This window comes from Mauremys mutica, chromosome 13 (assembly GCF_020497125.1).
Source record: "Mauremys mutica isolate MM-2020 ecotype Southern chromosome 13, ASM2049712v1, whole genome shotgun sequence".
In the NCBI taxonomy this organism is placed as follows: domain Eukaryota; kingdom Metazoa; phylum Chordata; order Testudines; family Geoemydidae; genus Mauremys; species Mauremys mutica.
This window is the reverse complement of record NC_059084.1, coordinates 47,339,918-47,356,233: the sequence shown is the minus strand read 5'-3', so window position 1 is coordinate 47,356,233 and position 16,316 is coordinate 47,339,918. Positions and strand designations below refer to the sequence as shown.

The 16,316-nt window shown below is 52.0% G+C and overlaps 1 protein-coding gene and 1 gene segment (V, D, J or C); both read left to right on the top strand.

Annotated features, from left to right (window-relative positions):
- Positions 1-8,734, top strand: part of LOC123347481 — a 74,710-nt gene extending 65,976 nt beyond the window's left edge. The window contains exons 3-4 of the mRNA XM_044984886.1: positions 5,399-5,510; positions 8,484-8,734. Of these exons, the coding sequence (XP_044840821.1) occupies positions 5,399-5,510; positions 8,484-8,734 (363 nt within the window). The remainder of the gene's footprint in view (positions 1-5,398; positions 5,511-8,483) is intronic.
- On the top strand, positions 8,735-15,932 carry LOC123347480. The segment is given in 3 exon segments: positions 8,735-8,788; positions 14,428-14,797; positions 15,892-15,932. Coding segments are annotated over 3 exon segments (465 nt in total).
- Positions 15,933-16,316: the final 384 nt, after the last annotated feature.

The following is a 16,316-nucleotide window of genomic DNA, read 5'->3' as shown; positions in this document are numbered from 1 at the left end:
CACGCGCTCTGGACCTCCCAGGTCTCCTCACCCTTGAAAGGGGTTGATGCCCCCTGTTCTCTAGACCGGAGTGACTCTCTGCCAGCATAAACCAGGAGGGTTTATTGAGAGTTGAACACAGCACAGGAAACTCTCAGGGCCTCAGGCCTGGCCTCTCACAAGAACGGCACATCCCAGTCTCCCTGCAGCCAGGGGGGCTCTGCCTGCTCCCCCTCTCCAGCCCAGAGCCCCCCTGCTTCCTAGCTGGGCCTCCCATATACCCGGCCCCAAGCCCTGCCTCTGTCCATTGTCTTCTCTCTAGGTAAACAGGGTTGTAAACAGGAAGGCCTGGGTCTCCTTTCCTCTCAGCCCCCCTCTGGCCCCTCTGGCTGGAGCCGGCAGGTCAGGTCACCGGGGTCCTCTCTCTCTGCAGCCCTTTGTCCTCCCACTGGCCAGAACCGGCTGTGTCTCCTGAGCTGGGTCTCCGGGTCACCAGGTCACCAGTCACCAGGGTCTCCCTCCTCCAGGCCATTGGCTGGGGTCGCGAGTCCCTCTCCGGTCCTCTGGAACAACAAACTCCCTCTCCCCTCACCTCGTTAAACCAGTAACACCCAGGGACATTGAGTCCCACCCTCTGTGCATGCAAACCACTGGAAATCACAGAAAACCCCAAGAAACCTCACACTTCATCACAGGCCCTGAGATACAAACCTTGGTATCAGAGGCCTGCTATGAGGTCTAAGGCCTGAACTAAAGTCATGGTCAAGGCTTTGCTAACATAAAGCAAAGTGAAGCTGTGAGCCAGAGGCAGGCCCTGCTCACAGAAGCTGGCGAGGAAAGGATTGATGCTGCAAAAAGAGACGTACCTAAAAGGTGCTGGACACCAGATATCAGAACATTCGCACACTCTTACACTCCACACAGATAACAAGGAACAGGCCGACCCATCCCAATGACAGGGCCAAAAGGGGACTATGATGGATAGAGTTGTTTTGTTCTAACCAACATGTACAAGGCGAAAGGCGGCACCTTGCTGCATAGAGGGGTTGTACCTTAATACGTCAGGATTGATGTGTAATTTGTTTGTACCTGTGTATAAGAATGCATCCCTGGGGCAGTGTCTTTGTCCAGCCCAGGGGGCAGTGGAAAGTCCCGCCACTGACTGAGCTGAGTCCATTGCCAGGGGGTACATATGTACTGGCTAGCAGCACCTTAGTAGCACCTTGGACTTCATTTGCCCGGGAGCTGAAGACTGTGTTTCCCTTCGACAATAAACCTGGCCGACGTGCCTTCGTACCTTACTAGAGTCTGTGGTCATTGGGGGTTCTCTCGGGGTCTGCTGTGTCAGCTATCTGCGCAGAGCCGGGGCAGCGCACAGAGGGAACTCACGCACGCAGCCGATTGATATCAACACTGAACAGAGCAGAGCACCACACCAGTAGCATCTGACAAACCCTGTTTAAATCTGTCTTTGTGCCAGCAGCACCCAGAAAGACTAACTGCAGCCCCCTGGGTCTGTGCAGTTACCAACCACTCCACTGAGGACTTTCCCCTCCAACACCAGAGAAAATGAGACTTTGGCTCCATTTACCTTTCCTTGGGGCAGCTCTGGAAGGTATTTTCTCCCTATACATGCACTGGGGAAGGGGGCAACAATTCCTGGTTTTCTGCAATGATCTAAAAACTTATTTTGTAACCTGCTTTTATTGATATTCATCTCCTGTTAACTGATGTGGAATAACGAGGAGTCCTTGTGGCACCTTAGGGACTAACAAATTCATTTGGGCATAAGCTTTTGTGGGCTAGAACCTACTTCATCAAATCCATGGAGTAAAAAAATACAGGAGCAGGTATAAATATATGAAAGGATGTTGTGAAGTCTAAATGGTGTGTGGCAAAATACCTGCCCCTCTGTTTGTTAGCTCAGTCCTTCCCAGCCTCAGAGGCACAGACTAGGGCACAAGGGAAAAAAAACCCTTCTCAATCTCACAAGGCCGGGCTGATTCCTTCTCAGCCAGCCCCCTAGCTCTAGTTTCTTTTCCCCCCCTGGGGAGAATGCCCTCCGTCCTGCAGCGAGTCTCAGAGTTCAGCTGTCCCTCCTTGCTGGCAGCTGCCCTGCTTCTCTCATCCTCCTTCCCCCCCGGCTTCCTTGTCAGGGAGGGTTTAAAAAGGTCTCTAGCAACTGGGGCCAGCTGAACCTGATTAGTTTCTTCCTAACCCCTGCCCCAGCTGAACCTTATTTTGCTGGCTAAGCCTTCCGGGCTAATTGTTACCCCTCTCCAGGTAGCTAATTGGCCTGAATTTGCCACATAACCCCCCCCCCCCCCCCCCCCGCTCAACACTACGGGGTTTGGGCCACTTGGGTCGGAAAACAATGTACCCTTGACAGGCCATCCGCATTGCCATGTTGAGTCCTGGACCGGTGCCGAACCGTGAAGTGGAAGGGCTGAAGCGACAGGAACCATCTCGTCACTCGCGCGTTCTTGTCCTTGTTCTGGTGCATCCATTGCAACGGGGCATGGTCCGTGACTAGGGCAAATCTCCGTCCCAGTAAATAATAGCGGAGGCTTTCTACGGCCCATTTTACCGCCAGACATTCCTTCTCCACGATGGCATACTTCCGTTCTCTAGGCAGGAGCTTTCTACTGAGGTAGAGGACGGGGTGTTCGTCATCTCCGACCATTTGGGAAAGCACCGCCCCCAGGCCTACTTCCGAGGCGTCCGTCTGTAGGACGAACTCCTGCCCCCAGTCTGGGGCTACTAGGACAGGGTCCGTGCAGAGGGCCATTCGTAGATCCACAAAAGCGGCTTCGGCCGCAGCAGACCATTTCACTATGTCCGGGCCCCGAGCCCTGGTCAGGTCCGTTAAGGGGCATGCCCTGGTGGCAAAGTGGGGAATGAACCGCCTATAGTACCCCACGAGTCCCAGGAAAGCTCGGACCTGCTTTTTCCGCAGTGGCCGGGGCCACTTTAGTATGGCGTCTAGCTTGTTGAGCTGGGGCCTCACCACGCCCCGCCCCACTACATACCCCAGGTATTTGGCTTCAGCTAACCCGATCGAACACTTGGAGGGATTCGCGGTCAGTCCAGCATTTCTCAGGGTATCTAGGACTGCCTCTACCTTTCCGAGATGCGTCTCCCAGTCGGGGCTATATATGATGACATCATCAAGATAGGCAGCAGCGTACTCCCTATGGGTCCGTAACAGCTTATCCATTAGCCGCTGGAAGGTAGCGGGGGCCCCATGTAATCCAAAGGGAAGAACGGTGTATTGATATAGTCCTTCCGGGGTCGCAAAGGCCGTCTTCTCCTTGTCGGTCTTCGCCAGGGGGATCTGCCAATAGCCCTTGGTAAGGTCCAGGGTAGACATGAACCGGGCCTTTCCCAATCTGTCGATCAGTTCGTCGATCCTGGGTAAGGGGTAGGCGTCAAATCGGGATACCTCGTTCAGCTTGCGGAAGTCGTTGCAGAACCTCATACTGCCGTCTGGCTTTGGCACCAGAACCACGGGACTGGACCACTGGCTATGAGACTCTTCAATAACCCCTAGGGCCAGCATCTTCCTGACCTCTTTCCGAATTTCCTCTCTTTTGGCCTCCGGGATCCGGTATGGCTTGACGTGCACCTTCACCCCGGGCTCTGTGAAGATGTGATGGTGAACTTCCGTAGTTCTACCGGGCTTCTCCGAGAACACGTCTTGGTTGCATTTGACCAGGCTGACCGCCTCGGATCGTTGTTCTGGGGTCAGCTCCAGGGATATTCCCACCTGGTTGGGCTGATCGTCTTTAGGGGGTGGCGCCCCCAACACCGTTACCAGGGTTTCTCTATCCTGCCAGGGTTTCAGCAGATTTATGTGATAGATCTGCTCCAGCTTCCGGCGACCTGGCTGCCGGACCTTGTAGTTAACTTCCCCTACTGCCTCAATTACCTCATAGGGTCCCTGCCATCTGGCCAGGAGCTTGCTCTCTGCCGTGGGTATGAGCACCATCACCCGGTCCCCCACCTGGAACTTCCGGGCCTTTGCTTGACGGTTGTAGTAGGTCCGTTGTGCCCCTTGGGCCTTCTCCATGTGTTCGCGTACTAGGGGGGTGACCCTGGCGATTCGGTCTCTCATTTGTAGCACATGTTCCACAATGTTTCTCCCCGGGTTTGGCTGCTCTTCCCAGTCTTCTTTAGCCAGGTCCAGTATGCCCCTGGGGTGCCGACCATATAACAGCTCAAAGGGGGAGAATCCCGTGGAGGCCTGAGGAACTTCCCGGATGGCAAACAGCACGTATGGTAGCAGGGTGTCCCAGTCTTTTCCATCGCAGCTGATCACCTTCCGCAACATGTTTTTCAACGTCTTGTTAAAGCGTTCAACGAGGCCATCGGTCTGGGGGTGGTAGCCCGACGTTCGGAGGGTCCGTATGTGGAGCAGGTCACACAAGTCCTTCATCAGCTTGGAAACAAAGGGGGTCCCTTGGTCTGTCAGGATCTCCCTAGGTATCCCTACTCTGGAGAATATCTGGACTAATTCTTTGGCTATGGACTTGGACATGGTATTCCGCAGGGGGATGGCCTCGGGGTATCGGGTGGCATAATCCAATACTACTAGGATGTACCGATGGCCCCGGGCTGACTTTTCTAATGGCCCCACTATGTCCATAGCTATACGCTCGAACGGGATCTCAATAATCGGTAGAGGGACCAGAGGGGCCCGTAAGTATGGTCGGGGCCCATGTAGTTGGCACTCCGGACAGGAGGAACAATACTGCCAGACGGCTGCATAAATGCCAGGCCAAAAAAACCTCTGTAGAACCCGGTCGAGGGTCTTATCCATCCCTAGATGGGCCCCGAACAGATGACTGTGGGCCAGGTCCATTACCGCCCTTTGATGCTACCGGGGGACCAAGAGTTGTTCGATGACTCGCTCTTGGACCCGGACTACTCTATACAGCAAATCCTTTTTAATCATGTAATACGGTCCTGGTCCCTTAGCTCTTCCCTCCACCGGGACCCCATTCACCTCGACTACTTCTTTACAAATGTTGTGGTATAGGGGATCATTGGCCTGATCCTGACCAAAAGTCCCACGTGCGGCCCCTATGGGCCCCATTTCGGGGGGGTCCTCCTCCCTCTCCCCCTCAGAGATAGCCTTCGGGGAACCTGGCCCAACAAATGGGCTGGAGTCAGCTGGCCTGGCCCCGCTGTCAGCTGCGCCCCTTCTTTCCCCCGCCAATGTAGGCGTCAGGTACCGGGTCAGGATCCTCGTCCCCCTCCTTTTGTTGGCCCTCCGTTCCCTCCGAGGTTTCCTGGGCTTCCCCGGTGGGGAGAACACGTCCTGGCCAAACTCGTGGAAAGCGGGGAGAGGGTCCCCCATCTGGGCCGCCCCTGGGGCCCCAGGGTTCTCCCACCCTTCCTCCTCTTTCCCGGGGAGTAGGCCATCAAATCCCGGGAAGTCTCGTCTGATAAGGACAGGGTAAGGGAGTTTCGGAACGACTCCTACCGTCACCTCGGTGGGGTTTCCGAGCACCTCAATGCGTACAGGGACGGTCGGGTAGTAGCCGACATCCCCATGTACACAGGATATTCCCGAGCGCTTGGCCTGGGATAGTTGGCCCGGCCTGACCAGCTTCCCAGAGACCAGCGTAATTGCACTGCCTGAGTCTATTAATGCTGTGGTCCCTATCCCGTTCAGCTTAACGGGCCGAGTGTATCTATGAGGGACCATCGTGTCCCCGACCAGACTGATTAGCCCGCACGGTCCCCTATTTCCCCTAGTTCGCACTGCATAGGCTCCCCAAGGTTAGGGCATTGGGCAGCAATGTGCCCTAGTTCACCACAGGCATAACATCGGTACCCCCCCTTAGGCAGCCCCCTATTTTTCGGGCTGCTGGGACGCATTCCCGGAGCCCTTCTTCCCCAGTCCTCCAGTCTTTCTGGGACTGCCGGTGGTTCCTTCACCTCCTGCCTAGTTACGGCTTGCCATGGAGCCTCACCCACTAGGCGATACCACTCCTGACACCACGTGTGGCAAAATACCTGCCCCTCTGTTTGTTAGCTCAGTCCTTCCCAGCCTCAGAGGCACAGGCTAGGGCACAAGGGAAAAAAAACCCTTCTCAATCTCACAAGGCCGGGCTGATTCCTTCTCAGCCAGCCCCCTAGCTCTAGTTTCTTTTCCCCCCCTGGGGAGAATGCCCTCCGTCCTGCAGCGAGTCTCAGAGTTCAGCCCTCCTTGCTGGCAGCTGCCCTGCTTCTCTCATCCTCCTTCCCCCCCGGCTTCCTTGTCAGGGAGGGTTTAAAAAGGTCTCTAGCAACTGGGGCCAGCTGAACCTGATTAGTTTCTTCCTAACCCCTGCCCCAGCTGAACCTTATTTTGCTGGCTAAGCCTTCCGGGCTAATTGTTACCCCTCTCCAGGTAGCTAATTGGCCTGAATTTGCCACAGGTTTTATAAAAATGTAATAAGTGAATATAATGTAACTGGAATATGCTTCATGCAAAAGGTCTCTTGTAAGGTATCTTACAAAGCTTATAATATACTGAGTGTTGTGGAGGCCAAGAAATAAGGCGAAGAATCTCTGAGTTGCAAGGGCAAATTCACATGCTTCAGAATATATATCATGCTGAACAGAATGCCTTTCATACAGCTTATAGAGTGTCTACTTTATGTATTAAGTATGATGTATTGTGCTTTGTAACCAAAACTGTCCGACAACCCCATTATTTTATTCCTATGGGGATGTGATTGTTTGTAGTGTTATTAGTTGGTGTGGGATTCTGTTATTGTTGTTGTTGCTGTAAAAGACGTAATGATAGTAATAATACTTTTCATGTTCATGCTAATCATGCATTGTCATTACATCCCATGAAAACCCCTAAGATTGACATGTCTGCTGTAGACTCTGAAATCCATGGTTTAATGCAAATTGAGATTTGAAGTATTTGTTGTACTAGAAGTACAAAAGGGGGGAGTGTGGAGGCCAAGAAATAATTAATAAAGGTTTGAAGGGATCTTAATGTATGTTAGCTAATTTAGCAGGAGTTAGGCTATGACTCTAATGCTGTGAGATAGGTAGAAATAAGATAATGTGGTACAGAGTGAATTGTGTGAAAAGTCATTACGACCTTGTAAAATGCAGTCTTGTTTTCGTTCTAGTATTGAAGACAAATAAGATAGCGAATAGGCTTATGTATAAACAAATGCAAATGTTTTCCTTTAATGTCTCCAGGATTGCTAGCCATTGTCTGTTACAAAGGTATAAATGATTGCTATGATTGTTTACTAATTGAGAGAGATCCGTCCGGGACAAGGGGCAACCCAGTTTCCTATGACACTCTCTCCCTCTTGTGATCACTAGAGAAAGTAATAAAGTATTTGATTTTGCTGTACCCAAACAAAAAGCGAGAACTTAGTTTTTCTTCGACAGTGTAATCATCCTATTTGTATAAATGTACCACTCTTGTATGTAAAACTAGAAATATGAAATATAATTCTGAGGGCCTATTGTAATTATGTAAAGTGTGGGCCATTAATGGTGGTTTGATATCTTGATGACTCCCATTAACTAGGACCATTGTCTGCAGATGGCTGTGTTCTACCTGTGTGAGTCTTCTTGTATATATGTGTGCTGGCAGGTGGGTAATGAAGTCTTGCAATAACATGTGATCATGTCGCCTGAACTGGAATCCATCTTTAATCTGGTGCTTTTCCAGTGAGGGAGGGTGGAAACCCAGAGGGACAAAGGGTTCCCACCTTATGCAAAAGATATATAAAGGGGTGGAACAGAAGAAAGGGGAGGAGAGGAGCCATCATGAAGAATCCCCTAGCTACCACCTGAGCTGGAAGAAGAGCTGTACCAGGGGAAAGAATCATGCCCAGGCCTGGAAGGTGTCCAGACTGAGAAAAAAAACATACTGAAACATCTCTGAGGGTGAGATTATCTCTATTCAGTTTGATTAGACATAGATTTGTGCATTTTATTTTATTTTGCTTGGTGACTTACTTTGTTCTGTCTGTTACTACTTGGAACCACTTAAATCCGACTTTCTGTATTTAATAAAGTCACTTTTTTACTTACTAATTAATTCAGAGTATGTATTAATACCTGGGGGAGCAAACAGCTGTGCATATCTCTCTATCTGTGTTATAGAGGGAGAACAATTGATGAGTTTACCTTGTATAAGCTCTATACAGGGTAAAATGAATTTATTTGGGTTTAGACCCCATTGGGAGTTGGGCATCTGAGTGCTAAAGACAGGAACACTTCTGTGAGCTGCTTTCAGGTAAACCTGCAGCTTTGAGGCAAGTAATTCAGACCCTGGGTCTGTGTTGGAGCAGACGGGAGTGTCTGGCTCAGCAAGACAGGGTGCTGGAGTCCTGAGCTGGCAGGGAAAACAGGGATAGAAGTAGTCTTGGAACGTCAGGGGGCAGCTCCCCAGGGAGTTTCTGTGATCCAACCTGTCACAGATGTTTCATGTGACTGGTTCCCTCACTGTTCCCTTTTCTCCCTCCTCTTTCCTACAGGAGCCCGGTCACAGATTGTTCTGACCCAGTCAGGTCCAGAAAGGAAGAAGCCCGGAGAATCCACTCGGCTGAAATGCGCCGTGAGCGGGTTCGCTATCTCCGGCGATTATATGGACTGGGTCAGACAGGAGCCGGGAAAGGGGCTGGAGTGGCTGGTCGGCTACTGGAAACCAGGGCAGAGCGAGTATTATTCTCCCACCATCCAGGGGCGATTCACAGCCTCCAAGGACAGCTCCAACTTCTACCTGTAAATGACCGGCCTGAAGCCCGAGGACACCGCTGTGTATTACTGCGCGAGAGACACAGTGAGGGGAAATCAGTCTGGGATCTGACAAAAACCTGCCCTGCAGAGACCGGGGAAGGGATTTCCTGGGGGTGGCGCTTTCGCTCCATAGCAATGAGAAGAGAGAGAGACAAAGTATTTCCCCTTAAGGAGATCTCACACAACTGCCAGGGGAGAGAGAGGTTCTGCTGACTCCATATGCCCCTGGGGAGCTCAGGGAGCAGACACCCAGTGGCTATTTTAGAGAAAGAGCAGGTGCATCCGCTCTCACTCTGCAATGCCCCCACTGACTCGCCAGGGCTTTCTGGTCAGCCACTCTCCAGTGACCTGCCCCCTCAGCCCATGGATAATTCTCTGTGGATGAAATTCACCCCGTGTGAATGGCCTTACACACAGGCAGGGCTCCAGGCACCAGCGCAGCAAGTGTGTGCCTGGGGTGGCAAGCCACAGGCGGCAGCGTGCTGGTCGCTGTGAGGGCAGGAGTTAGGCGGCCTTCGGTGGCCTGCCTGCGAGAGGTCCACTGGTCCCACGGTTATGGCGGCAATTCGGTGGGGGGTAAGCCAAAACCTCGGGATGGGCAGATCACCCCCAGAAACGCCACCAAATCTGCGTGACCCCAGACCGCCCGCAGGCGTGCCGCTGAAGGCCGCCTGATTGCCATGTTTGGGGTCACAAAAAACATAGAGCCGCCCCTGCTTACACAAAGGCCTCTGCCTGGACTGTGTCCCGCCTAGCCAGAGGAATCTCTTCACCCCACGCACCAGTTTAGAAGGGCACTATCCTGATTCCCCTGCCTTCCCCCTTCTGTTGACACTGAATTCTGTGCCAGTTGGGTGGGATATGGGCAGGGCCGGTGCAACCCATTAGGCGACCTAGGTGGTTGCCTAGGGCTCTACAATTTGGGGGCAGTGACCGCGGCGGTATTTCGGAAGCAGGACCTTCTGCCGCCTATGTGGGGGGGTGGCATTTTGGGGTGGGACCTTCCGCCGCCTAGGGGGGCAGAAAAGCTGGCAACGCTCCTGGATATGGGCCTTGTAACAGGGCCCTCTGCCCACCCCTCTTCCTGGGGCCCTCTGCGGCCCCAGTACTGCACAGGGAGGCTTCTCTATGTGCAGCACCCCTGGCTTTATTTACACACGTTCTCCCACCACCAGTGATACTATTTACAGAGCTTGCAGGCCTGACAATCTCCTCTCCTACCCGGAGTCTGCCCTCAGTCTGGAGACTCACCTTCCCCTGGCCTCTCTCCTTCTTCTGACTGCCAGCCCAGGGCCGCCCAGAGGATTCCAGGGGCCTTTGGCAGCGGCGAGCCCCCGCTTCATGGTAATTCGGTGGCGGGGGGTCCTTCCACTCCGGGACCTGCCACCAAAGGGTCCCGAAGACCCTCAGCGGGGACCCCCCACCGCCGAATTACCGCCAAAGCGGGACCCGCCACTGAAGTGCAGCCCAGTGTTCGGCAGTAATTCAGTGGTGGGGGGGTCCCCACCATGGGTCTTCGGGGCCCTTCGGTGGTGTGTCCCAGAATGGAAGGACCCCCTTCCACCAAATTACCACCAAAGACCGGGCTGCACTTCGGCAGTGGGTCCCACTTCGGCAGTAATTTGGAAGCAGAAGGTCCTTCCGCCCTGAAGCAGAAGGCCTCCCTGGCGCTGAAGACCCAGAGCGGAAGGACCCCCCGGCACTGAAGACGCGGAGCGGAAGAAGCTCTGGGGACCCAGGCCCCATGAGAGTTTTCCAGGGCCTCTGGAGCGAGTGAAGGACCCTGCTCCAGGGCCCATGAAACACTCTCGTGAGGGCCTGGGGCAAATTGGCCCACTTGCCCCTCCCTCTGGGCGGCCCTGTGCCAGCCAGCATTTATAGCCCCTGAACCCTCAGCCCCACAGGTGCAGCCAGTTCTAAGGGCCAGGCACCAGACTTCTCCCCAGCCCCAATCTATTTCCCCTGATTGGGGCTGGCTGAGCAGGGGCTAATTAGGTGCCTTTGCACCAGCACCCTGCTACAGTCCTGTTTTCATGCACAATCCTACAGTGCCTCATGCACCTTAAGTACAGGGGCATTTTAGTGTCCCTCTCCTAGCTCTGACTTCAGCCAATGTGCAGAGCAGGGTCAGAATTCCATGTGCGCCAGGTGAGCAGAGACACAGCAAGAATAACGCGATTGATGAGTGTTCCCAGGGCACAAACAACCGACATCTTCAACCGGAGCCATCGGGACCAACCCTAGAGAGACAGAAAAGCAGCACCATTGCGTAAAAAATTCCTCTAATCCAGAAGAAGGGGCTCAAATGGACACCAGTCTTATTTACCACATCTCTGCTTCTCAGCAAAAGGGGGACATTTTGACGACATACAGACACTTCTCAAGTGCCCAAAGGCCTTTTGTTTTCAATGGGCACAGAGTGCTTAACTGCCCTGGGTGCTTTCAAATATGCCATAGAAAAATAAATTATTTCAATATCATATAAGCAAATGAATCATCCTTTGTTCTCTCACCTAAAAAATGTAACATCTGTGTCCAATATTTTCATAAATGATCATCAGGCCCCGTGTTGGGGACCCATATTGCTGCACCTCTCTGGAGGTGCTGACCACCCAACTTCTCAACATCAAGCCCCTCTAAGTTGCCTCAAAGTGGCAAAGAAAAACCCAGGGACACTAAATCACTAGTCCTTGGTAAACAGTTTATCCTGTGTGCACGGTAGGAAAACTGGTGTTGAAATGACACAGGCCCCAATATTGTAAGGATGATCTATGAATTGACCAGGGCTTTGATTAAGTATCAGGCACCGTGTGAAAGATACATCACACAGTCCTTGCTAGACACCCTAGTGCGTCACTCTCCTCCATGAGCTCGAGGCTGGGAACTGGAGCCCATTCACAGAGGGATTGATCAGACCCTTAGGAAAAGGGGACCATGATGCAGCTGGGGCTACTCACTGCCCCTGCTTTAAACCCCTCGTTCCCCAGCCCTTGCAGGTCTTGAACAGAGAAGCTGCAGCCTTGTGGGTTCAAGCAGTGAAGTGCAGTAGTTAGAATCACAGTATCATAGAACAGGAAGGGACGTTGAGAGGGCATCTAGTCCCATCCCCTGCACTCATGGCAGGACTAAGGATTATCTAGATCAGGGGTTGCCAAACTTTTTGGCCTGAGAGCCACATTGGGGTTGCAAAATTGTATGGAGGGTCAGGTAGCGAAGGCTGTGCCTCCCCAAACAGTCTGGCCTCTGACCCCTCCCATTTCCTGCCCCCTGACTGCCCCCCTCAGAATCTCTGACCCATCTAAGCCCCCCTTCTCCTTGTCCCCTAACTGCTCCCTCCCAGGACCCCCTGCCCCTAACTGCCCCCAGAACCCCACCACCTATCCAACCCCCCTGCTCCCAGTCCCCTGACTGCTCTGACCCCTATCCACACCCCTGCCCCCTGACAGGCCCCCCGGAACACTCACGCTTATCCAACCCCCTGTCTCCCCTCTCCTGACTGCCCCCCAGAACCTCTGCCCTATCCAACTGCCCCTTGCTCCCTGTCCCCTCACTGCCCCCCGGGACGCCCCACCCCTTATCCAACCCCCCGGCCCTGGCCTCCTCACCATGCTGCTCAGATAGGCTGATCAGATAGCAAGTATGAAAAATCAGGACAGGAGGTAGAGGGGTAATAGGTCCCTTTATAAGGAAAAGCCCCAAATATCAGGTCTATCCCTATAAAATCGGAACATCTGGTCACCCTATGCTCAGAGCAGCCGCGCCACCCAGCCAGAGTACCTGGCCGGAGTCAGACACGATGCTGCGCTGCTCGGCAGGAGCACACAGCCCCACCACCCAGAGCGCTGCCCATGTGGCGGCGTGGCTGTGGGGGAAGGGGGAACTGTGGGGGAGGGGCCGGGGGCTAGCCTCCCTGGCCAGGAGCTCAGGGGTCAGGCAGAACTGTCCCATGGGCTGGATGTAGCCTGCGGGCTGTAGTTTGCCCACCTCTGATCTAGACCATCCCTGACAGGTGTTTGTCCAACCTGCTCTTAAAAATCCCCAATGATAGAGATTCCACAACCTCCCTAGGCCATTTATTCCAGTGCTTAACCACCCTGACAGTTAGAGAGTTTTTTCTAATGTTCACCCTAATTCTCCCTTGCTGCAATTTAAGCCCATTGCTTCTTGTCCTATCCTCAGAGGTTAAGAAGAACAATTTTTTCTCTCTTCTCCTTGTAACAACCTTTTCTGTACTTGAAATCATGTCCCCTCTCAGTCTTCTCTTCTCCAGACTAAACAAACCCATTTTTTTCAATCTTCCCTCGTAGGCCACGTTTTCTAGACCTTTAACTATTTTTGTTGCTCTTCTCTGGACTTTTTCCAATTTGTCCACATCTTTCCTGAAATGTGGTGCCCAGAACAGGACACAATACTCCAGCTGAGGCCTAATCAGTGCAGAGTAGAGCAGAAGAATTACTGCTCGTGTCTTGCTTACAACATTCCTGCTAGTACATCCCAGAATGATGTTTGCTTTTTTTGCAACAGTGTTACAGTGTTGACTCATATTTAGCTTGTGATCCACTATGCCCCCTAGATCCCTTTCCACAGTACTCCTTCCTAGGCAGTCATTTCCCATTTTGTATGTCTGCAACTGATCATTTCTTCCTAAATGGAGCACTTTGCATTTGCCCTTATTGAATTTCATCCTATTTCTTCAGACTATTTCTCCAGTTTGTCTAGATCATTTTGAATTTTATTCCTATCCTCCAAAGCACTTGCCACCCCTCCCAGCTTGGTATGGTCCGCAAACTTTATAAGTGTCCTCTCTATGCCGTTATCTAAATCATTGATGAAGATATTGAGCAGAACCGGACTCAGAACCAATCCCTGCTCTGTGCCCTTCCAGCATGACTGTGAACCACTGATAACTACTTCCTGGGAATGGTTTTCCAACCGTTATTCACCCACTTTATAGTAGCTCCATCCAGGTTGTATTTCCTAGTTTGTTTATGAGAAGGTCATGTGATGTCATACCCTTTCCCCAGATACACAAACCAGGGCTCATCAGATTAAACCGATAGGCTGCAGCATTAATACAAACAAGAGAAAATTATTTTTCACACAACGCACAATTCACCAGGGAAACTCATTGCCACGAGATGTTGTTTTGGCCCAAAGTATAACTGGCTTCAAAGAAGAACGAGATAAATTCTTATGAGCCAAGAGGGTCAGGGCCCTAAATCTCTCAATGCGGGAAGTGGGGAGTGGAAGATTCCAAATGTCGCTGTTTTGTACATTCTCCCTGAAGTTCTGGTGGGGCCACTGACAGAGACAGGGAAAGGGGACGAGATAGGCCGTGGGTTTGAACCAGTAGGGGAGATCTCTCTCTCTCTCCCCTTATTTCTCTGGCACACTCCCCCCTTATTTCACCAAGCAGGGAGTGTGATCGCTGGGGAAGGAGTTGCTGTCCCTTATAAGCAGAGGGATATGCAAATGAGGGTGACAGTGTCCGGTTTAAATCCGTCTCTCTCTGTCCCCAGGCTGCACAAGCCGAGACAGTCCGCAGCCCCCTGTCTCTGTGCAGTGACCAGCCAGTCCCCTGAGAACTTTCCCCTCCAACACCAGGGAAAATGAGACTTTGGCTCCACCTAATTTTCATTGTAGCGGCTTTCGAAGGTATTTTTTCCCGTAATTTCTTTATAGACAGAGGGGAATATTGTGTTCTTCCCAAACAATATTGATACGATTCTTAACGTTACTTTATTCTCAGGTGTCCGGTCCCAGGTGCAGCTGGTGGAGTCCGGAGGGGATGTGAAAAAGCCCGGAGACTCTCTCCGCCTCTCCTGCAAAGCCTCCGGGTTCACCTTCAGCAGCTACAGCATGAGCTGGGTCCGGCAGGCTCCCGGGAAGGGGCTGGAGTGGGTCTCGGTTATCAGCAGCAGCGGGGGTACTATCTACTACTCCGACGCAGTGAAGGGCCGATTCACCATCTCCAGAGACAACTCCAACAACCTGCTGTATCTGCAACTGACCGGCCTGAAGCCCGAGGACACCGCCCGCTATTACTGTGCCAGAGACACAGTGAGGCGAAGCCGGGCTGAGCTCAGACAAAAACCTCCCGTGGCGGTTACCAGAGAAAGTCCCAGCGGGTGTGATGCTGACAGGCCGCGCTGGGAGCTCACAGGAGACAATAATTTCCTCCGTTTCAAATGGTGGAAATGAACCCGGCTGGTCAGTCAGATCTAGATCCACAGGAGGCTGCGATACCGGGAACGGGGTGTCCCGCACTGGGCGCGGTGGGGATTCACTCGGTCCCAGATATTCTATTACAGACACTGATATGGGTGAAAAGAAAGCTTTATCTGCCAAAACAGTCTGAAAATTCTCATGTTCACCTCTCAGTACCAGTGTGAGGATAGAAAGCAGGAGAGGTGAAAACACAAACCCTGGCAGTTATAGAAGGGAACAAGGCTGCTCCCCAAATCCCCATTGGTCAATGCCAGAGAGCTGGGTCGTGTCTGTTTATAGCTTTGGCTAAGGACGAAGGAAGCACAATTGTTCTGGGGTCAGAGCCTCACTGACTGAGGTGAATTCTGGAAGCTCCGTGGATCCCAGGGCTGCTCCCCCGACTGACGATGGCTGGTGCTCCGGCTCATTCATTCAAACGGATTAAAACGTTGGTAACAGAAGGGAACTAGCGATACAGTGAGATGAGGGCCAGGCACCCACCCAACTGAAATGGCAAGCCTGGTTTAAGAGGGTATTCAATCGATACACATACCGGTTTATCGAGTACCCGACAACAATCAGTCAGCAGTCAGCAAAACAGAATAAGTAAGATCCCTGTACAGTTATCGACAAGCAGTTCTCAGTTATTGATTATCGATAGAAAATCAAGAGCCAAGACTGGGATTTTAAAAGGCCAAAGAGGCCCCCTGTTTATAACTTGGGAATGGGTTTTTAAGCAGGAGGCTCCCTGGCAAAGACACCCTCTTGTCAAATGTCACTGGAATCTATAGAGCAGGCTAGAAGATAGTGTCTCTTATAAGCAGGGGGATATGCAAATAGGGGTTACAGTTTCCTACTTTAATCTCTCTCTCTCTCTCTCTGCCCAGGAGGCACCCGGAGACATAATCCACAGCCCCTGGGTCTGAGCAGTTACCAGCCAATCCCCCGAGAACTTTCCTCTCAAACACCGGGGAAAATGAGACTTTGGCTCCATTTACTTTTCCTTGTGGCAGCTCTGGGAGCTATTTTCTCTCCACAAATCCACTGCAGAAGCAGGTGACTATCACTGTTTTTTCTGCAATGACATTAATATATTTTGTAAAATGCTCTTCTTTAATTTATTCTCCTGTTAATTAAAGGAGAATGTATTTCATGCTCCTGGTTCCCTCAATCTTCCTTCCTCCCGCCTTCCTAGGTAGGGACCCAGACACAGATTGTTCTGACCCAGTCCGGTCCAGAAATGTAGAAGCCTGGAGAATCCACTTGGCTGAAGTGCATGGCGAGCGGTTCACTGTTACCAGGTGCAACCCTCACACTGTAGGAACTCTTTTAGATTTACAAAGAAATAATTTATTAACACGTTT